This window comes from Montipora foliosa, chromosome 1 (assembly GCF_036669935.1).
Source record: "Montipora foliosa isolate CH-2021 chromosome 1, ASM3666993v2, whole genome shotgun sequence".
NCBI classification, from domain to species: Eukaryota; Metazoa; Cnidaria; class Anthozoa; order Scleractinia; family Acroporidae; genus Montipora; species Montipora foliosa.
Genome location: NC_090869.1, coordinates 47610681 through 47633180, shown reverse-complemented (window position 1 = coordinate 47633180; position 22500 = coordinate 47610681). Strand labels below are relative to the sequence as shown.

At 40.8% G+C, this 22500-nt stretch overlaps 1 protein-coding gene across 1 annotated transcript in view; it reads right to left on the bottom strand.

The window, feature by feature from the left end:
- The window catches only part of LOC137999921 (xanthine dehydrogenase/oxidase-like), a 140427-nt gene that overhangs the window by 98930 nt on the left and 18997 nt on the right, over positions 1–22500 (bottom strand). Inside the window, exons 6-7 of the mRNA XM_068845917.1 lie at positions 2448–2524; positions 78–142 (exon numbers count right to left, since the gene is read on the bottom strand). Coding sequence (XP_068702018.1) covers positions 78–142; positions 2448–2524 — 142 coding nt within the window. The remainder of the gene's footprint in view (positions 1–77; positions 143–2447; positions 2525–22500) is intronic.

The following is a 22500-nucleotide window of genomic DNA, read 5'->3' as shown; positions in this document are numbered from 1 at the left end:
CCAGTACGAATAAACAAGCCGGGAGCTCCGCTTTTAGGCTTGGCTTAATCTATATATTATGAATTATACAGATTTACCTCAATATCCAATGGAGCCCCAGATTTTGCAAAAGTCTTCATTGCATCCAGGATTGGTCGGTAACCTATTAATTCATGTGCAAATATCAGTAGGTATTGTGGGTACTTCAACAGTATTATTAAGGCAATACAAGAGTAAATTATCCACTTCTGCATGGATGATTATACGAAAAAAATCAAGTAACCAGTCAAACTGCCCAAGGATTTTGATGGCCAACTGAGGGCATTCAATTCCTGCTTTCTCTGTGAAGACTAGGTGTAAGAAAGATTGCCTTCTCCTCGCCATCCAATTTATTAACAAGGGCACAGTGCTCAAAATGCATCGAACATTCTTAAAGTAGTTGTATGCGAAAATTGTCAAGTGACTGCAGGTGCACTTTCGCATGGAGAAAGGCCTTGTTACACCAGCTCACGTGGTTGAATCAATGACAGCTAGAGGGTTAGAGTATCAACGGATATTTGAGCTATGGTTACATTAGTATATTATGTGGGTGTCCCTGTGCAGGAATGCTTTCCGGCTTAAAGTGACCAAAATTAAACACTGTACCGTATGCGGGAGAAAACAAACTCTCTTGACCAGCTCCTGCTCTTGCACTCCTCCACTTGTTGGACAATACTAATTCACTCTGACTAGCGGGTGGAAAAGTTAGAGCCATGGAAACAGAGAGAATGCAATTTGGTGAGCTTGGATGTCAATAACAACTGGAATCCCAGGAAGACATCATTATTAGTTGATTGAATCAAGTTACCACAGGCTCCAAACTCCATCACAATTCAAGGGGAACTGAGGATACCACAAGAGGGGTGGGTTGAACCGCTGGCAGTGCGGAGACAGGGGACACCTAAGAAAAAAATGCCCTATGTACAGGGATACAAACGTCCAGACCAATCTTCGGGAAATGCGAGCAGGTTGTCCATGAGGGTTGAGAGCCACGTCGTAGAGACCAGGGGTCTGAATTTAGTAGCACTGTGCTTTACAATAATTATTGTGAAAGGACAAAATGTTACTGGCATGCCAGATCAGAATTCTAGGCCATATGGGCACTGGATACCAGTGCCATGAGAAATATCTCATCGTATGAGTACTATGAGAGTAGAGCATGTTTGTCTGTGAAGATTGAAAGCAAAGATGTTAGCATAAGTGTCTAATTTTGCCACATTAGATATGGAATTCTTGCGTGCTGTGGTTGCAAGGATTGTTCTGGTTCCACAGCAGCTTCTTATCAATGGCGAAGGGACTGTTGCAGTGGGAGTTGTCAGCAACTTAGCCTGAGGTGTGTAAAGCACCATATGGTGGTGACTGAGCCACATTGTGAGGCTGTGATACCTGCACATTTCATCCATCATCAGACCCCATCCACAAGATCCAACCAGGCATTGAGAATCTTGGGACCCTGTGGTACCTGTCTCCAAGTAAAGGGGAGACTACCCGTGTGCCCGTCCAAATTCTGAACATGTCTGATAACACAAAAGTCGATGGTGCCCAAACTGTTGCAGCCATGGCCAAGTTAGAGTTTTCTGAAATGAAGTCAGAGTGCTGTTAGAGTGAACTTCATCAAACTCAAGGGGAAGAGAGGTGTGCAGAAACGTCACCAGACAAACTCAAACAGCTTTGGGAATAGTTCACAACAGTTGACTGAAGAAAAAAGTTAAGCAGTTGCTGGGCTGCTCCACAGGCAAAAAGATGTATTTTGCCCCAACCAACTTAATCAGACACCACATCAACATGGGAAATGCACAACCCAACCAACAGCAACCTTGTTCCACGCCATCTCAACATGTACAAATTAAAAGTCCAATGGAGGACTTGTTGCAGCCTAGGTCGTCACCGGTGGTTATACTGACAACGAATGATGGGTCTCAAATGTTCTGTGCACTTTATTGCATAACATCTTTTCTGAAAATGGGATTTAGAATTACCCTTCTAAAAACGATCATATTTCCGAGTGGCCAGTGCCAGAGAACACAGCAGACGTTTCTGAGGACTTTCCAGCTACTGTCGGGGCTTTGTTCCTAACCTTGCTCAAATAGCTAAACCTCTCCACAAATTGACCAAAGCCAATGTTAATTTTGCTTAGAGACCTCAGTGTCAGTCGGAATTTGACATGCTGAAGAATTTATTGTATACAACTGCTGTATTGGCATGCCCAGACTTTATGGTGAAGTTCCTACTTGACACAGATGTCAGCAACTATGGTATTTGTTGTATGCCATGGGACAGAAGCATGGGTTTCTTTCAGGACATTACATTACTTTGCCATAAAATAAATCACACTTCACTCACTTTGACGGTGTGAAAAATCTATTTGGGTGCTTTAGCAGTTACAGTATACTGTCAGTTCAGTTTAGTGGAAATAGAGAGTGGTTTACCTGTGCAGCGGCAGATGTTGCCATCAAAGCTGTCTTCAATCTGTTGCTTGGATGGATTGGGGGTCTCTTTCAAGAAACTGTGAAAAATGACCATAAACACTCAAGGTTTAAAACATCCTTTGGGAGCAGCCGTCTTTAAATTCCCAGGTCAAACATCTGAATTTATCCCTTTCATACTAATTAATCTCCTTTTTAGCTCTAAATAGCTTCACTTTTTTTTTGGTTTGCGCCTCCATCCTTAATTATTCTCGTTAATATCTCACTTTGTTATACTATTTATTGCATATTTTCATTTTATTTTTCACTGTACAACTGACGATGGATGATGTCTCATCCGAAACATGTATTGTCTTTATTAAAAAATGAACTTCAAAAACATCGTGTGGTTCATCAAACTGCAGGGCTTTTGATAGGGTGCGAAAAAATTTGGAAATTAGGCGGCACTTTCAAGTCTCATTATGCGGCAAGAAACGTCTATTATGCGGCAAACTACGCGATTTCATTTTAGCTAATTTAATGGTGTTTGTTTGATCTAAGGGAAGCACAATTCATTCCTTGCTGTTTAAGAACATATTTGAGCACAAGGGAATGATGAAAACATCTGAAATAAATCATATGTTGCTTCCTTCTTACCTATTGAAATCAGAGATAGCTAATTTTGCTGATTTAGTGTCACATGACTCAACTTCAAGGAGCTACATGTAGTTGTCTACCAAAAACTTTTGAAGATGATCAACCAATTGAGCAAAACAACAGACCATCGTCAACATGAAACGTTTTTTTCGGGGTACTTTTAACAACAAACTCAATCGTGAGGATGTTTCATTCAAGTAAAAGAAAATATTACATTAATCAAGTGATGATGTCAGTAGCAGTTTTCACGCTACATATCTTAGAGAATATCTAAACGATTGTGATTGGTTTATTTAGAGAAATGGATTGTTGCCGATGAGCAGTCACTTACTATCAAAAACCAGAACCAGGTCCCCGACAAGTAAAATGATGCATAGAACGCCAGTTTGTTGGTTCGTTCGTTCTTTCCAGTTTTTGATGTCTTTTGAATGCTAAAATGGCTTGAGATGACGTTTAAATTATTGGAGAACTTACATGTACGAAAAAGAGAGATTTGCCTCTTTTTGTGCGTTAATTTTTGAAGAAGAAGGAGAAGAAGAAGAAGAAGAAGAAGAAGAAGAAGAAGAAGAAGAAGAAGAAGAATACAATCTTTCTTGGAACGCATTACAGATAGTCTCAACGCGCTTACATATAATTAAATGATAAGAATAAAATAGTAAATCTAATTACATGCGTTTACGTTTGATTAATGATAAAAATAAAATAGTAAAACTAATTATGAACTGAGGTTCGTGTTATAAAAGGGATTTTAAAATCAACTAAGAATGAAATCCGAAAAAAATACATATGCTCTAAGGAAAAGGAAAGTCTTAAGGCCTGTTTTAAATGCTTCAGTGCTACTAGATTTTTTAAGATAGAGGGGCAGAGTAGCAGCTTAGGAGCAGCGGCCCTAAATGCTCTGTCACCATAGATTGCAAGTCTAGTTTCTGGAATGACTAGGTTGTTAACGAAGCTCGAACATAGATTGCAAAAAGCCTTGTGGTGACGCCGTAGCTCAATGATGTAGTCTGCGGCATTACCACTGATCGCTTGGTAGGCTTTAAGCAGAAATTTTAAACACTATTTTCTCATGCACTGGAAGCCAGTGGAGCTGTTCAAGACTGGTGAGACAGGTTCACATTTCTTGGTTCCAGAGATAACTTGTGCCGCAGTGTTTTGGAGGTGTAACCTCTGGATCTGTGTTGATGGAAGGCCAAAGAAAATGGCACTGTAATAGTCAACCTTTGATAAGATCAATACATCGATTAGACGCTCACAATCACAATCACATAGCTATTTTCTGATCCTTCCAATGGTCCTCAGAGACTAATACGCTGACCGACAAATAGTACTGATCTGGGTCTTAAATGTTAGGTGTGAGTCTAGCGTGACATCAAGGTCTCTAACTTCTGCTCTCTCTCTCTCTCTCTTGTCAGGAGGCTCAAGAAGAGCTGTTGTGGCCTTCATGGATATACGCCATTTATCCCGATTCTGTGCCAGTTGGGATGCCTGATGCAGAACGCATCCCAGCCATTGCTCATTGTCTGATTGTCATGCTCTTCTGGGACTTCCCCTTCTGCTGGTGCCTTCCACTTTGCCGTTTGGACGATAAATTCTCAAGGCCTTCGTACAGCGTAGCCGACGAATTGCAGCTTTCTTCTAACAATTTGTTGGAAGAGCGTCGTCCTCTTTGTTCTCAATTGCTGGTAATGGTTGGTACGCTTGTCCCTCCTAGAGACTCGCAACAGTCGTCTAAAGCTCCACAACTCAAAGGCATTGATCTTATCTTCCATCTTCTTGGACCATGCTTTTGAGTGAGGTTTACACCGTGGTAAATTTCCTTTCTATATGCCATGTTACCCAAGCAACAAACACTTACACTAGAATTACGAAAAAGGTCGGTCACACTGAAAACACCAGAAACACAAGACCACCACTGTAAACACCGGTTTTTAACCGTAGTGCGACCACAGCCAGTATCGTCTGTTATGCTCTTGACTGATATATCGATCATTTCTTCAAGAATTTCTTGAAATATAGCACTGTGCAAAAGTAATGAGAGCGAATTTCGTCGAAATTTGTTCTCTGTTCTCATCGAAATTCGTCGAATTTTGGCAGAATTTTCGCTGGAAATTTCCTAAGACGATGCAACTTTTCGAACAGGGCATAAAAAATCGGACGCAGCGAATTACCGACGAAGCTTAATATCTATGACACAATGGAGAACCCAGTAGACCAACCCCGCTCTTCCAGATCTTGTCCATCTGCTGTACTGATGTTCGAGCAATGCTTATTCTCCGTTTTACTTGTTGCATAGAAGTCTACCTTGGTATTGATCATTGACCCCACGTAGTTGAATTCTTTAACCTCTTCCTCTCCTTCCTTCCTTTTAAGCTCTTCCAGATATTGTCCATCAAGAATGAAGTGACTGAAATCTATTCTGCGCTTGTCAGTGACCATGACCTTTGTCTTTTTGCGTATAGTAGGAGTACTTTCTTTCCAATGAGATCTTCGATTTTGGTTAAGGGCTAAACCAATGGTGACTAACGTACCATCTAATACAAACAGCTTGTGTAGCACTCAACGCGACATGAATGGGGATAATTGTTACTTTACGTCAATCCAGACGAAGGATACAACTGTAAGCAGACAGTGTTAAAAACAAGGATAAGGGATCTCAGTTCGAATTGCTAGAATATAGGAGTCCGTTCATGTCTTGTTTGCGTTGCGTAGCGTAATGTGACAAACAGAGGATGACTCTAACAAGTCACGCTCCATTAACTACGTTTTGCAACGTTGTTGTAAAACTTTAATTGCTTTCAAATGAGACGGGAGTATTAGGATTTTGAACATAGTTCAAGGTTTTCTTGATTTGGATTTTGAGAATTGCTTAACACTGTTGTATTGTGAAACAGGAATATTTAGTTGGTTTCATATCATCTTTTAAAATTCGATCACATCATTGACGCAGTGAGCAAACAACATACCTTTTAAACGCTTTATTCACAAAAAAGATACTTAAATTACAAGTTGATATAAACGCTTGTCCTCGACCATCGCAGCTTAATTAGAAATGCGTTACTTGACAAAGTTTATTACAAGTTGGATAGTTTAGCACAGTACGCGTGCTTCAAAGTAAAAAGCAGCAGATAAGAAGTACGAGAAATAGTTTTCTTGAAAAAACAAACGCCACATCATAGCAGTGAATACCTTAATACATGCAAAAAAAGGGTTTTTTGAAACGATCTATGCAAAAAGCATTCTCGAACGTTGGCTTGGCGATTAAGGAAAGAGCGAAATGTAAATAATGTTTGTAAAAGAGAAAAATTGCATTATTGTGAACAAGATTAAACTCGCAGCTGGAATGGAAAATGCATATTGTTCCTCCAGCGCTAAGGCGTAGCGAGTTATTTCTTGTTCCTTTGGTTTGGAGCATTTGTGTTTACCTTTATACCTATATAAGGAGTGGTGTAAATTGTTTTCATGCAGGCGAAGCAGTTATCAATCTAGTTCACAAGAGTTTCTTCAACACATTTTTCTGGCTTTTTACAATATTTTTCAGCTTGGATGCTTTGACTTTGTAAACAGTCCCATAAGTACATTTCGAGTGGGATTGGTTAGGTACTTTTACTCCGGGCAAATCTGAGCAGGCCCCCGTGTGCTGAAGGGGGAGCAACTGACAACAACAGAGTTTCTCCGAGCAACTCCGAGTAACTTTGAGCAAATATGAGTCCCTGTATGGTTTAGGGTTAGGCAACTGGCAACAACACAGTTGCTCCGAGCAACTCCGAACAGCTCAAAGCAACTCTGAGTAACTCCGAGCAACTCCAAGCCAAAAACGTTCTGTGGGAATTAACCTTATAACCCAAAAAAGAACGATTTTAACCTTCTAATTTTGTGGGAGAGCATTTAGTTGTACGTTCAACAGAGTTCGACACGAAGCATGCCATTGCTCTAAACGATTTGATGACGAAGAAGGAATCACCAGTTTTTCAAATGAGCAAGAGAGCATGGAACAAAGAGTTAAAAGTATTACCGTAACAATGAAGATGATGATGACGAGGAAGGAGGTGGAGGAAAGCTATGACAAGGCAGCTGGAGGAAGTGATACTGACATAAAAGACGATGAAGTTAATCCTTGGAATAAACTAAGAGAAGTTATCAATGACCTGAGTTCAACCTGGACAGAGAAGGTAGAAGAAAATCTATGTCAGGGTTTGCCAAAGCATGATGCTCAAATTCAAGCTTCTACCTGTCTGCTTTGACTACCGCAAAAGGCTACAACACTTATACTTACAATATCTAAGGTGGCAGCACGCCTTGAAAACTGATCCAGTGCGCAAGAAGGTCATGAAAACATTGTCACTTTATAAAAGAGGATAAAACGGATTATACGGAGGCTGCAGAAGCTGCTATGAGTAATTTCTTTTCCAATTTTGCTAGCCATCCTAAGGTTGATGCTGCATCTCTCCAACATCTCACACTTACCTTGCAGGTATCTTTGTTTGTCAGCCGTAGCGGGTCATCTGAATTTTCGTTGAGCTGTGACCATCTGTCATGATTACCCTTGGCCTTTTCTTGTTTGCAAGATTCTGCTATGTTGATGGGTTTCCTGGAAAAACTGGATCAAGGATCGCCGGATCAAGGATCACCGGATCAGGGATCACCGGATCAGGGATCAAGGTTCAAGGATCATCAGATCAGTTCAAAATAAATCAAATAAATTAAACCCCTCGGTGACTCAGATCTCCTTTACAAGCCATGCTTTATCGTTGCTGCGATTCCCCTATAGAAGCTGTTGAGAAACAGAGAATCGGCAAACGTCAAAGTTCTTTATTTTACTGGAAGTGATCAGAAGTGTGGAAATTCTCTGCCCGCTGTGCTTATCGGTGAAAAAAAAAAAAAAAACAAGTCTTCCTTGTTAGTCGTCAAGTACTTTCTTTTTAAAAAGTCACGTAAGACTAAGCACTGATTCAATTCTGATTCGTGTTCTTGACATTTTCGACTTATTGCTTCCGTGCATACTCCAGGGGACTCACAACAACAACTCAGTGGGGCGATGCAATTTTATCACTTTCCGAATCAATTGTCAAATCCCGTCAGAACAACGACCAAAACGTCTTCTTTTAAGCAAGTGATTCTTCAGAAGCATTCCATCTGTTTTTCTTTTAAGAATATGAGGTAAGTAAAACTTCGTAGAGATGAAGTTAAAGCACCTACAAATTTGCTGTTCACTCACGCAGTCGCCAAAAACAGCTTTGTGTTTTGAAATAGCACCGGAAGTCCGATATGCAATCACATAACGACATACGGGATGTTATAGCATTGTTATAGCACATGTACAAGCGAACCCGCTCTGTAGCTCTCCTAGTAGTTCGGAGCTAGTCGGTAGGAGAAAATTGGCACGTCACAAAGTAGTATGGCTTTTTTAGTATTTAGTGCATTTATATTTGTATTATTTTTATCACATTTGTGCCGATTTCGCTTATTTTTGCTTGAGCATGCGAGAGGTCTTTTTTGCGTCATGTAGGGGTGCAATCAATCATGTCATTTATTTGATTTATTTTGAACTGATCCTTGGTCCAGTGATCCGGTGATCCTTGATCCTGTTTTTTCAGAAAACCATGTTGATGGTATCATCTGACAACCAGCGTTGCTTCGATCTCCAGGAATGTTGTCGAGCTGTGACCATCTGTCATGATTAACCACGGCTTTTTGTTGCTTGCGACGTTCTGGCGTTCACCAATGTCTTCTTGGTGTTGGTTTTCAGTTTAAGTTCTAACTTTGCAATCATTAGTTGGAGGTTGCTTCCACAGTCAGCTTTGGGGCTAGTTTTGGCATCCAGCACAGAGGTTTTCCATCGTCTTTTGATCCAAGATGTAGTCGACCTGATTCCTTACATGATTGCCAGGGCTTATCCAGGTGTATAGTCTCCATGTTAGTAACTACTAGGTCATTTCCAGTGCAGAATTCGATTAATGTTATTCCTCTATCATTCCGTGTCCCAAGTCCGTGTCCTCCGACATGCGAGCTCTTCTGGTGTATCTTTCTTACTTTGGCATTCAGATTGCCAATAACCAAGAGCATGTCTCTCGGTGAGATGTTATCTACTGTTTATTGTAGCAACTCCTAGAAGGATTCTAAATCTTCCTCTCCGGACTCTGCTGCGGGGGCATACACCTGAACAAGGGAGTGATTCAAGGGGTGCACTTTCAGTCGAATGCCTATGACCCTGGGACTGATTGGGTCGTAGCCTATTATAGCACTGGCCGCATTCTTGTTCATTATGAAGCCCACTCCTTACCTCTTTCTGCCTTTCTCTACTCCTGCATAAACCATTGTATGGCCACCCTCTGTGATGAAAGGCCCTTGTCCAAGTATTTGGACAATGTTCTCTCACGCCAAGGATCATAATGTTTAACTCCTCCATCTCTCTTCCGATGATTTGCAGCTTCGCACTGTCCATTCCTTAGATTTTCCAAGTGGCAATCCTGGCCATGTGATGTAGGTTCAAGTCAGCTCTTTCTTGCCTCCAACCATCCAGCCCGATACTTCCCTGACAGAGGTTTGGCATCAGGCCTTCATCCTCTCAAGTACTCAAGTTGACTCTTGCCTCTCCCCCAGTAGTGTTACAATGTCCCCTGTCCGGAAGCCTGCCATGTGCACCTCCCGACGGTATATTGTGGTCTATATGTCGATAATCCATGTTGTTAACATGGTTGGCAAACTCAACCAGGGCAATATGTTGGGTCAGATCCTTCCACATCTTGGGTAAAAACGCCTTGTGACAGGTACCACCAAAAAAATGTCAATTGTGTAAACAGCAGAAAAAAAAGACCTGTGCTCAGCTGGCTTTTATGCTCCAACCCTAAATGTGGAACTTAGTACCACTTGGGTTTTCCTGACCAACGAGAATTAATGAAGAAAGTGTTGGCTGCAGTATTCTGGTTATGCAGGGAATGTGCAACTTCACTTGTGTTGACACAGAACCTCAAGCACTGAATTGAAACAATTCGGTAAGCTTGTATTCCAACATGCAGAGCCAACTCCCCTCGAAAAAAGTTCTGAAAAGCTGTGTCAGGAGATGAAGATGAAGTCGAACCTCTCCACAATGGCCATATTGGGGACAGAAACATGAAAAGGATGGGACCAGTGGCTCGAAGGAATCGAATGAGAATTCCAATACTTCAGGATCACCGACCCGCTAGACAAGAAACATGCTCTCATTAGTTGCGGTGGGAAAGAAATAGAGTGGCTTGAATGAATTAATCAAACGGGTATGACAAATTGAAGAAAAAGCTGAATGATTACTTTACATCGAAGAAAAAAAAGCACTGAAAAATATTTATTTCTGAAAATGAAACCGACACATGGAATAACCACAACAATGATCACTGCTTGCCTGTGAAAGAACGCCAACAAATGTGAATTCAGGATGACTCGAGAGACCAAATCGTGGAAGACCTCATCCAGACAACGAACAACTGAGCACTAATACAGAAAGCTATCGACAAGAAACGGAGGGCATTTCACTTAAGTAAGTGGCATGACATTTCCCGAAGATGTAAAGAAATTAAGCCAGCAGAGAGAGAGACGAAGGCCAGTCAGAGATCAGCCAGAAAACCGGAAAAGCAACTTTGACATTACTGTGGGCTGACGGGAATCCACCCACAGGGTAAGAACTCTCCGGCCTATGGCAACAGTACTCTAAGTGCCAGAGGTTCAATCACTTCGCAGCAGTATGTAGGGCCAAGGATAAGGAAAGATAGCAAGGCCTACTCTGGGACCATAAGTCGCATTAAGTCGCCCTAAGTCGCCTTAATTAAGGACATTCGCGCTAATTGTTTGAGCGCGACTGCAATTTGTCACGCATTACTTCAAACATTAGTTAAAATCTTATGGCGACAAAAACGCAGGGGAAAAATTTCCAGGTCGGCTAAAGAATGGCACATTTATTTCCAATTCAGAGAAAAGGACCAGAAGGCTGGAAAAGGTCGCTAATCGAGTAGTGGTTGAAAGTTTGAAAACTCGAGGAAGGTTAGTTTTAGTCAGCGACGTTGCGTAAATTTAATGATGTTGGTTTTTTAAAATGTTTTTATTACGTTACGAACTTCTTAGTTCAAAATGAATGCATGTTTTTGAAGTTCTTTTCCTTTAGTTTCACGAAAATAGAGCAGAATTATCTTCTCTTCCTAATCCACTTGAATAGTGCAGACCTATGAGGAAACAGCAAGAGATTATATTTCACAAAAACCGCACTCCAGAAGATGAGAAAGACGACAATGGAGCGATATGATACAAAACACTAACCAAATAAAGGTAACGCCTGCTTGAAACTTCGTTGCGATGCTCGAGAATTTTTTTTTTTACAAAAACCTTTCATCGATCGATCTTGTCTTGGGTTCCAGTCCTTCCCCGACGGGTCACGCAAATCGTGACAAACTAAATTTTTCAACATCACATCGATTTTACTCGTTTAGATCATTGGTGACCCCAATTTTTTAAGACACGAATCACTTGCTCTTCTTACAATCTACAAAATATGATGAAATGAAAAAAAATCACAATGTAAGAAGTTATCTTTTTTTTAATTTTTCTTTCCTTGTGTCCTGAGTCCGAAAGTGGTTGCAACCGGTGGGTCTAATCTGCAGGTCGCAGGTTGCAGGTCATTGTTTCACCAATACAGAAAGTATCCTAAACATTCATAAAAGCTAACCTCAGGCCTAAACACTTTTGTCTAGGCCTAATTACGCCTAAAGTTAGCTTTTAAGAATGTTTAGGATACTTTCTGTATTGGTGAAACAATGACCTGCAACCTGTGACCTGCAGATTAGATCCGCCGGGTTACAACGGGTAGCGCTTGCAAAAACGCTCGTTCAGGATTAACTCTACTGTTTACAACATCCCCAGCGGCATGTAATTATCTCAAAAACCTACTCCTATATTTCTATACACAGAAACCTTCACTCTAAGATATTATTTTTATGACTTTCGATGGATGAGTAGATGAGGATACTTCTCGCTATGATGCCCTATCTATCGAAATTAGGGCATTTTTCCCTTGCCTTTTTCTCCGAAACAAAGTCGGTGACCCCCCAATTTTTTTTCATTTTTGGAATAAGTAATTTATGACCTAACTTCAGGCGAGAAATGAAACAAATTTCAATGTGAGAAGATTTTCGCGCGACGTCCTTAAGTCACCTTAAGTCATTCATGATCATTTACATTCACCTACCTCCATATACCTTCATTTACGTTCATCTACCTTCATCTACCTTAATTTCATCTACCTTCCTTCACGTCCATTTTCCTTCATCTACCTTCATTCATGTTAATCTACTTTCATCTACCTCCATCTACCTTCATTTTAGGGTACGTCCACAAGTTACTAGTAACGCAAACATGGAAGATGAGGGAAGAACAGTGCACTCCATCTTGACAAGAAGCCGAAGAGTGAACAAAAGAGTTTCATATCCGTTCTTACAGACTAAACTATGAATGCAAATCACTTTTTCATATCGTATCAGTATACTCATATATAATCTTTTGTTTCATTTGTTACTGTTCTTGAAATTAATAGATCTGAGAATTATGACACTGCTTTCCTAACATTTTCAAGCAGAATGTGTTTGAAGTTGACGTCTCTGGAACTATTAAAACGCTTAAAGAAGAAAAAAATTGTTCACTTTCTTTTGCCACGCCCACCTTCGTTAGACGTTATCTTTTAGGGGTATTTTTGAAATTTTCCGACGATCATCCTTGCCCTAAGATGTACGAGAGTTTCCCCCTTCCCCCGGGCATCGACCTTCTTCTACCTTCATTTACCTTCAGGTAACTTCATCTACCTTCAAACGTTCATCTGCCATCATCTACCTTCATTTACGTTCAGTGTACCTTCATCTGATACGTATCACTTAGCGGCTGGTGGGTGATGAAAGGCGGTTGTATTCAACAATCTGTGTTGGACACTAACTTTCTTACTAATTTGCCCTTTGGGCAACCAGTTTTGCTTTTTGGTTGCCCATGGCTTTTTTTCGGTTGCCCACCTTCAAAAGACCTGTTGCAAGGAGGCTTGTAAAAATGTCAATTTTGTCGGTCCACGAAAGAGATAACCGTTACCTCAGTGATAATTTGGTGTTCACTGGTCACTTAAGTAGTAACTTAGTAAACGCAGTCGAGAAAATTGGATGAATTTCCTTCATCGTTGTCACCACCACTTCGCTTTTTCTGGAAAAATCGAACTCAAAAAGACTCATTTTCGCAATTCATTTACAGGCTTCTTCGATATCAATGTAGCATAGTACATTTGGCCATGCGAAAACTGGGTTTCATTGTAACAAGCATTCCTTTCGCGTGGCTACGAACATGTTCCTCATTCCAATTTGTACCAATGTATTTTTTACAGAAAAATAAATGACAGGAAAGGGATGTGACGTTTTTTCATCGCGTTTGCGGCGGCTACGTCATATTACTAGTCACTTTCTTCGTTGCAAATCAAATCGTTCCGCAGAATATTAGTCGAACAAAATGTCCGATTGCCCGATCGGGCAAGTCTTAAGAGTTGTTTTTCTTGCCCAAGGGCGTAGCTAGGGGGGGGGGGGGGTCCTGGGGTGCCCGTGACCCCCCCTTTGTCAGCCGTTTTTTACTCAAACAACCTACAATATTCAGGTTGCGAAAACGCGAGTATCCTCTGTTTGACACAGTGTGACCCCCCCTTTTAAAAATCCTGGCTACGCCCATGTTCTTGCCCACGGAAATATTTCGCTTGCCGCGGGCAATTGGGCAAGAAGCGTTAGTGTCGAACACCGTCAGTACCGTGCAGCTATTGACAAAACCATTTTTTAAAGGTGCAAAGACAGCTGCAGATGGCAGATGGCAGTTTGTCGGAACAATTAGTCTTTTCTATAAATTATTGTCATACTTTAGGAGGTTGCCTGGAGAAGAGTAAAATTCTGATACAACACGAATTGGTTGAAATGATCATCACTCAAACACGAGCTCTGCGCTGCGACCCTAGCCTCTTTTTGGTTAACAAATTACAATTTTTCAACCTTACAGTACCAATAAATGTTGTTGTTGATTTGGGCGGCTTACACTAGTTTGAGAAACCAAGCGAAACGAACATGCAAATGCGCAATACGCCTTAATTTGTCAGAAATTCCCAGTTTTTCGTAGCACTGAGTCCCATGGGGACAATCAATCATCACTACGGCAAAATTTCGATCCGTCTCGCAAAATAGTAAATTAAATTAAATTATCATTTTGCGAAACGTTTTTTGATCTATTTAAGGCGATCTACGAATGTGCATGAAGGTAGATAGATGAATGTGAATGAATGTCGATGAAGGTATATTAAGGTGACTGAACGTGAATGAAGGTAAACGACGGTAAATGAACGTGATTGAAGGAAGATAAAGGTAGATAACGGTAGATCAAGGTAATTGAACGTAAAAGAAGGTAGATGAAAATGAATAAAGGCGAATCAAGCTAGATGAAGGTAGATGAAGGTAGATGAAGGCGAATGAAGGTAAATGAATGTAGCTCAAGGTAAATGAACGTAAATGACGGTAAAATAAGGTAAATGAACGTGAATGAAGGTAAATGATGGTAAATGAACGTGATTGAAAGTGGTGGTTGTCCATCAGATCCGATGACTTTTGCGCTTTGCTGCTCATCTATGCCCACGGAGGTGGCTCTGCAGTCCTAGCCTAGAGGCGCAGAGTCTTAAACAGTGGGGCACTGGAAATCCGTTGTCGTGATCACTGCTGATGGTGCTTTGTGGCTACGAGCTTCCTCAAAGTTAGACGCAGCTCTGTGTATTGAGGCTCTCCATACTGGTCTGTCCATTGCACGCTCTTCCAATTCCCTGGGCTTGATGTGGCACTACTGGAGGTTTGCTTTCACAGTGTCTTTGTATCTCAGCTTGGGGCGGCCTTGGTTTCGCTTGCCAAGCTGGAGCTCTCCATACATCAGGCGCCTGGGAATCCGGAACTCCTCCATGCAGATGACATGCCCCACCCATCGGAGTTCGGCCTTGAGGAGCATGGACTCGATGCTGTTAGAGTTGGCACGGTCCAGTACATCTAAGTTGGTAACTCGGTCCTGCCAGCAGATACCGAGTATGGATTGGAGAGCTCGCATGTGGAAATGTTCCAACTTCTTCACATGCCTACGATACAGTGTCCATGTTTCGCCGCCATAGAGAAGGGAGGGAAGAACCACGGCATTCTAGACCTTCAGCTTTGTTGACAGCATGATGTTATGCTGGTTCAATACTCTATTGCGTAGTCTGCCCAATGCCTGGCTTGCCTTGCTGATTCTTGTACCTAACTCTTTGTCCAGGGAGCCGTCACAAGAAATGGTGCTTCCAAGGTACTTGAAATGTTCGACATTAGTAAAGGTTGTGTCATCTATGACAATGGTGGGCGCCGGAGGGTGGGTGTCTGGCGCAGGTTGGTGGAGCACCTTGGTGTTGCCGAGACTGACTGTCAGGCCGAAGAGCTTGGAGGCATCTGAAAAACGGTCCATCATCCGCTGCAGGTCTGTTTCGGTGTGCACCACCAGGGCGCAGTCATCGGCGAAGAGGACTACTTGAAGGAGGGTTTGTAGGCTCTTTGTCTTGGCTGTGAGGCAACGTAGGTCAAAGAGGGATCAATCTAGACGGTAGCAGATATACAGCCTCTTCTCCAGGTCACGGACAGCGTGAGACAGCATGCAGGTGAAGAAGACGTTGAAGAGGACCGGGGCTAGAACACAGCCCTGCTTCACGCCGTTCCCAATTGCAAAGGCTTCAGTCACGTTACCGCTGGAGAGGACCTGTCCAGTCATGCCATCGTGGAAGAGTCTGATCATGGAAATGAACTTCGGCGGACATCCAATGCGCTCTAGGACTACCCAAAGGGCTTCCCTATCGACTGAGTCAAACGCCTTCGCCAGGTCGATGAAAACAGAGTACAAGGGCATGTTTTGTTCAATGGATTTCTCCTGTAGTTGTCTCATTGCGAATATCATGTCGACAGTGCTTCTACCGGGCCTGAAGCCACACTGCCTCTGGGAGGTTCTGCTCCGAGACTTGGATAAGTCTGTTGAGGATGACCCTTGCAAAGATTTTCCCTGCGATAGAGAGGAGAGAGATGCCCCTGTAGTTCCCACAGTCTGATTTGCTCCCCTTGTCCTTGTACAGTGAGACAATCAGAGCATCCCTGAAATCGTCCGGCATCTTCTCCTCCTCCCAGGTACTCAGAAGTACATCGTGGAAGGCTTCAAAAGCGTTGGGGCCTGCTGCCTTGTAGATCTCAGCAGGGATGCCATCCTTTTGAAGGTAATTGAACGTGAATTAAAGAAAATGAACGTGAATGTAGGAAAATGGTTGTGAATGAAGGTATACTTAGGGTAAATGAACATGACTGAAGGTAGATGAAAGTAAATGAATGTAGCTGAAGGTAAATGAATGTGAATGAAGGTATATCAAGGAAATGAACATGATTGAAGGTAAATAAAGGTTATTGAATGTAGATGAAGGTAATTAAACGTGAATGAAGGCGAATCAAGGTTGATGAAGGTAAATGAATGTAGCTGATGGTAAATGAACGTTGAATGAAGGTATATTAAGGTAAAAGAAGTGAATGAAGGTAAATGATCGTGAACAAAAGTAAATAAAGGTTAGTGAATGTAGATGAAGGTAATTAAACGTGAATGAAGGTAGATGGAAGTGAATGAAGGCGAATCAAGGTTGAATGAAGGTTGAATGTAGCTGAAGGTAAATGATCCTAATTGAAGGTATATTAAGGTAAATAAACGTGAATGAAGGTAAATGATGGTAATTGAACGTGATTGAAGGTTCATGAAGGTGGGTGGCGGTATATGAAGGTAACAGAGCGGTGAAGTGTGACGTCACGTCACCATAGCAATGCGTTTTCTGGATCTAAACAAAGCAGTCAAGCCGTCACAGGAGCGACAAGTCCGTCACAGTGAAAAGCGAAGTAAGGGTCAATGTTTTGTCCCTGATTGTAATCACACACAGGAAAGTCATGCCTGCAATTTTTTTCGTTTCCCGAAGAATTCCCTCGAAAGAAAGTGCTAGATAGGCAGATACGGCAGGTAAATTCTGATATTTTCTATGCACGTGTTTATAGTTATGTGCATACAATCGCCGCCATGATCGATGTAACGCAGTTTCTTTCAAGTAATCGTCCAAGAGATATCAATTCATATCGTCCATTTAGGCGAGAAGACAGGTAACCGAACTATGGATCCCGAGTTTGCAGCTAACAATTTCGAGGAGGAGACAAGAAAGCTTCACCTGAAATCTTCGAACGAAATAAAAGTAAGCTCTTCGATTTTGAGGAGCCAAAACCCTCGAAACATGGAACGAAGCGAAAGTCATCTTCTTTGAAAGAGAATTTGTTGTTGCCTGATAATACAAAGGCTGAAACTGAAGCCCCAAGCCTGCTTTCAAAGTTGGATGGCCAAGCTGTGAAAATCGAAAACATCATACTTGAAGCGAAACTTGAAAATAATCAAAGAGAACTCGAGGAGACGAAGCAGAAAGAAAAGTACGCCAGGAAATGCTACACAGTAGCAAATCTTAGTGACAGGGTAATCTGTATGGAAACAGGGCTTCCAAATAAGGATATTTTTCAAATTGTTGTTTCTTACATAGAGAGGTTCAAGGACTCTGTCAATTACTTTTATAATTGGAAAGTTGAATTCCTTTCACTTGAGGATCAAATCTTCATTACCCTGATGAAACTTCGCCAAAGCTACACTTATCTTCATTTAGCCCAGTTATTTGCATGCAGTGACAAAACAATCTCCAATGTTGTGTTAACGTTTGTTCGTGTACTCCATAAGTTACTGTATCTGGACTGTATGGGCAGTGTGCCATCACGAGAAAAGAATAAGTCACCAATACCAGGTTCCTTTTCATTGTCTGGTAATTGTCGCATGGTCATCGACTGCACAGATATCAAGGTTACCGTTCCTGGCCTCATGAGTGATCAAAAAGTCACCTATGCATCATACCGTGAAATGAAAAGCTTTAAGGTTCTGATCGGTGTGGCACCCAATGCAGTCATCAAACATGTCAGCAAGTTGTACCCAGGATCTACTTCTGACAAAGAGATTGTGAGAGACTAAGGAATCCTTGACCACTTTGAAACTGGAGATCTGGTGCTTGCAGGCAAGAGGTTTCTCATTCAAGACCTTCTACCAAATGGGGTATCAATTAAAACATACCACCTTTCCTAAACAATGGGAAATTTACAGCCAGTGAAATAAAGCTCACAAAGAGCATTGCCACATGCCGCAATCATGTAGAGCGAGCCAATGCCAGGCTAAAGGAGTTTAAAATCTTAAGTTTTATTCTATCATACATGAGATGCTATGCTGAGGAAGTTCTTTAATTGTGTGCATCCCTAGTCAATTTTCAGTATCCTCTTATCAAAGAAATAAGTGACAACTTTGAGTTTGATTAGTGATGATTTGAAAAGCAATACAGCTCAGTTTTCTTTTGGTGGGAAAATTTGCAGGAAACATTTCTGGACACCAAAGTGGCAGGTTTTATTTGTTCATGTTACGACATAGCATTTGAATTGAGCATAAATGTACACAAACTTCTGCATGTTCATGTATTGTAAATAAATATGAATTCATTTTGTTTGTAATATTTTCACAGCTGAACATCAATAAAGGTATTCTCAGAAAAATGTTATGTTTACGAAACTGGCTGAAATGAGGAGGAGGGAGTTGGGTGTGTGAGGGAGTGCATATGACCTCCTCTGATTTATACAAACATAACAGTTTCATTTAACTTTCTTAAGCATCCTCATAAGCCCGGTACTGCTTGAAAAAAACAGAAATGCCAAATCTCCCGAAAGCATTTTCTGTACTTATACTAGGACATAGCTGCAAAATTTATCAGGTATTTTCTGTGTGGCAAAACCATGAGTAAGAAAATTGACAAATCTTTCATAGCCAAGGTCAATAAACAGGTTTACCAAAAAGTAATAAATATATCTCAACAAAAAACATGACTTTTTAATTTAAATTCGTCCAAAAATAAGCCTTGGAACAATATTCTTAAGATAAAATTGTTTCAATCGATTCAAGTTTTCAGCCCATGACTCATCTTTGGGAATCATCACAAATACCAACTGTCAACCACTTAGATGTAATTGCCCTTGAACTTGGTCCCAGTAGATGTGATTCTTTTTAAGTCTGTAGAAACCTCCCGTATCTTTTTGCAAACAGAAGCTTGCAGACTGGCATGCTTCTTCAATTGTCAAATTTCGCTCCTTAAGAGGGCATTTAGCCTCTAGTAAACCGTTGTCCCCGACAAGCCCATCTGGAGACGCCCCAGGATTCCAGACAGGTGGAGCCAAAGCCCTGTTTCTTTGACAGCCATTTTAGTTGCTATCTCAAACGCTTTTACTGCCTCTGCTTCGTAGCGATACCCCAGCTGATGGCTTGAACTCCAGGTAGATCATATTCCCCCATAACACGCTTCATCAGGGACGGAGTTACTCGTTTGGCCTTCAAAATAACCCCAAAGTTGCTTGTGGTTAACCTGCCTTTCTATAGATTTTGCCAAGCCGGATTATCTTTCTGCCCCACTGTCCATCGTTCCACAGTCTTCTGATTTTCAACGCTAATTTTCAGGCAATTAAGAAAGTGCTCTGTCTGGAGTCCACTAGCAACAAAGTCCGGAGACAGAATAATCACCTCCACTGATGGTATCGGTAGTTGCGTTTTGCCAGCCGGTTCTGGGCTTAATATCCAAGCCATTCCAGTGAACCTTCCATAGCAGCGAAGTTCCTTTGAAAGCCACTCGCGATCGTCAGTCGAAGTTTCCTTCGAAGACAGTCATATACCTTTGGGGCCGGAAAAAGCTCTTCAACGGGTTTAACTGCTTCTGGTACTTTCTGCATTTTCCACTTGCACTCGAAATCAGTCCTGCTCAAGTTATGTATAGCGTGGATCACAACTGCAGCGGCATGGCTACACTTATACACTCCTCTAGCACAATCGCATTCCGTTGAACGGATGTTACCGCCATTTATATACAACTTCATTAAAAAAGCTACTTGGCCTTAATTTATATGTTTTTAAAGAAGGAACTTTAAAGGAAATTCTGCTACAGCATAAGACCTACTTAATGCTTACCGTTGTTTTGTATGTCCTGTTCTTCATACTTTAAATGAAGGTATATTAAAGTAAATGACCGTGAATGAAGGCATATTAAGGTAAATGAACTTGATTGAAGGTACATGAAGGTATATGAGGATTAATGAATACCATTGAAGGAAGATGAAGGTATCTGACGGTAAATGAAGGTGATTCAAGATAGGTGAGGGTATATGAGGGATAATGAAGATGATTTAAGGTAGATGAAGGCACATGAGGGTAAATGAACATGGTTGAAGGTAGATGAAGGTATCTGAGGGTGAATGAAGATGATTGAAGCCTACAATGTAGATGAAGGGCTAATGAGAGCTAATGAAGATGACGGAAGGTAGATGAAGGTATATGAGGGTTAACGAACGTGATTTAAGGTAGATGAAGGTATATGAGGGATCATGAAGGCGATTTAAGGTAGATGAAGGTATATGAGGGTTAATAAACGTGATTTAAGGTAGATGAAGGTATATGAGGGTAAATGAACATGATTGAAGGTAGATGAAGGTGTATGAGGGAAAATGAAGATGATTGAAGGTAGAAGAAGGTATATCGGGGTAAATGAACATGATTGAAGGTAGATGAAGGTATATGACGGAAAATGAAGATGATTGAAGGTAGATGAAGGTATATCAGGGTAAATGAACATGATTGAAGGTATATATATATTCTCACATGTTAAAGATAAAAATGATATGTTCACTGCGCACGGTGAAGCTATGAATTTTTTTAGTAAAAGGAGAAATCCTGGTACTTCATCAGTATCTATAAAATAATAAAAATAATAATCAATTTTCACAGTTCTTTTTTTATCTGATTTTGGAAAAGAAATATGGAGACTTTTGATAAGTTGATATTCTGTGACTTCATTAGGATAAGCAATTTAAGTTGTGTAAGGTTGCCTTAAGTCGCCTGATTTTTTGGGGAATTTTTTCTTAAGTTGCCTTAACTTACGCCGACTTAAGGTCCTAGAGTAGGCCTAAAGCAGAAACATGAACAGAAGCAGACAGAATACACAAGACAGAAGCAGCAAGTGAAAAGAAGTACCCAAGGGTCAGCAGGGAATGCGCCATGACCCCTACTGAGAAGAGATACAGCCAGACAGAGAAAGATGCACCTTGGCAATACATTATGCTAAGAGCATATTCAGTTTCAAAGTTTCAGATCATCATCACCACTCATAAACCCCTTCTCCTATGTTCAATAAAGCATGCATCAAGCTGCTTCAAAGAATAGAGAAAGATGTTGACATCAGCTCACTTACAAACCTGGCAAAGACGGTAGAGTACGAGTGGCAGAAAAGAACAGGGTCTATGAAGATTTTGTTCCAATTAAATTACATATATACAATTACATTTTAAAAGTTAATGTGTACATGATAATGCTAGAAATAAATAGATAAGTAAATGAGAGAATAAAAATAGGTAATGGTGGCAATAAATTAAATAATCATAAAACAGATGTAAAAAGAGTTTTCTCTTAAGAGTTTGTAAGTTATTAATATCCTTCATTTCCTTAGGTAAATTATTAAAAAAGGATGACCCTCTATATGCAAAGGATTTCTGACCCATTTCGATTCTGCATTTTGGTAGGTTGAGATCGTTCTTTCCTCTAGTGTTCCTCAAATAAATACTTGTACGGCATTAAAACTTGGTATTAAGATATTCTGGAGCAAGATTGTCAAGACATTTAAAAACCATCACCAAGTCATTATATATTAGTTTTCTCATTGCACTTAGCCATTTTAGATATCTTAAAGCATCAGTGATGTGATCGTATTTCCTGAGATTGGTGACAATCCTACAGGCATATTTTTGTACCAGCTGTAGTTTTTTTGATGTTTTCTTTAGAAGTATTGCTCCAAACGATTGAGCAGTAATATAAATTAGTAAAACAAAGGAATTCACCATAAGCAATAATGATTTATGGTCGAGCAGATGTTTTATCTTGTTGATTGTTGTTAATTTATACTGGCAATTTGAAGCAGTTTTTGTAATATGGTAGTTATAGTTCAGGTGGTTGTCGATGTGTATGCCGAGGTCCTTAGTTACTTGGACAGGTTGAATTTCGTTTCCAAAGAGTGTTATAGGTGGCAAAGATGGTAGTGTTTGAAGTAATTGTGGAGTACCAACGTAGATACTTTTCGTCTTTTCAGGGTTGATCAGCAGATGATTTGCGCAGCACCACCTTGATATATTCGTGAGATCTTCATTTGTTATGAATTTGACATGAGGGAAAACGGACAAAAATCTTTGTGTCATCTACG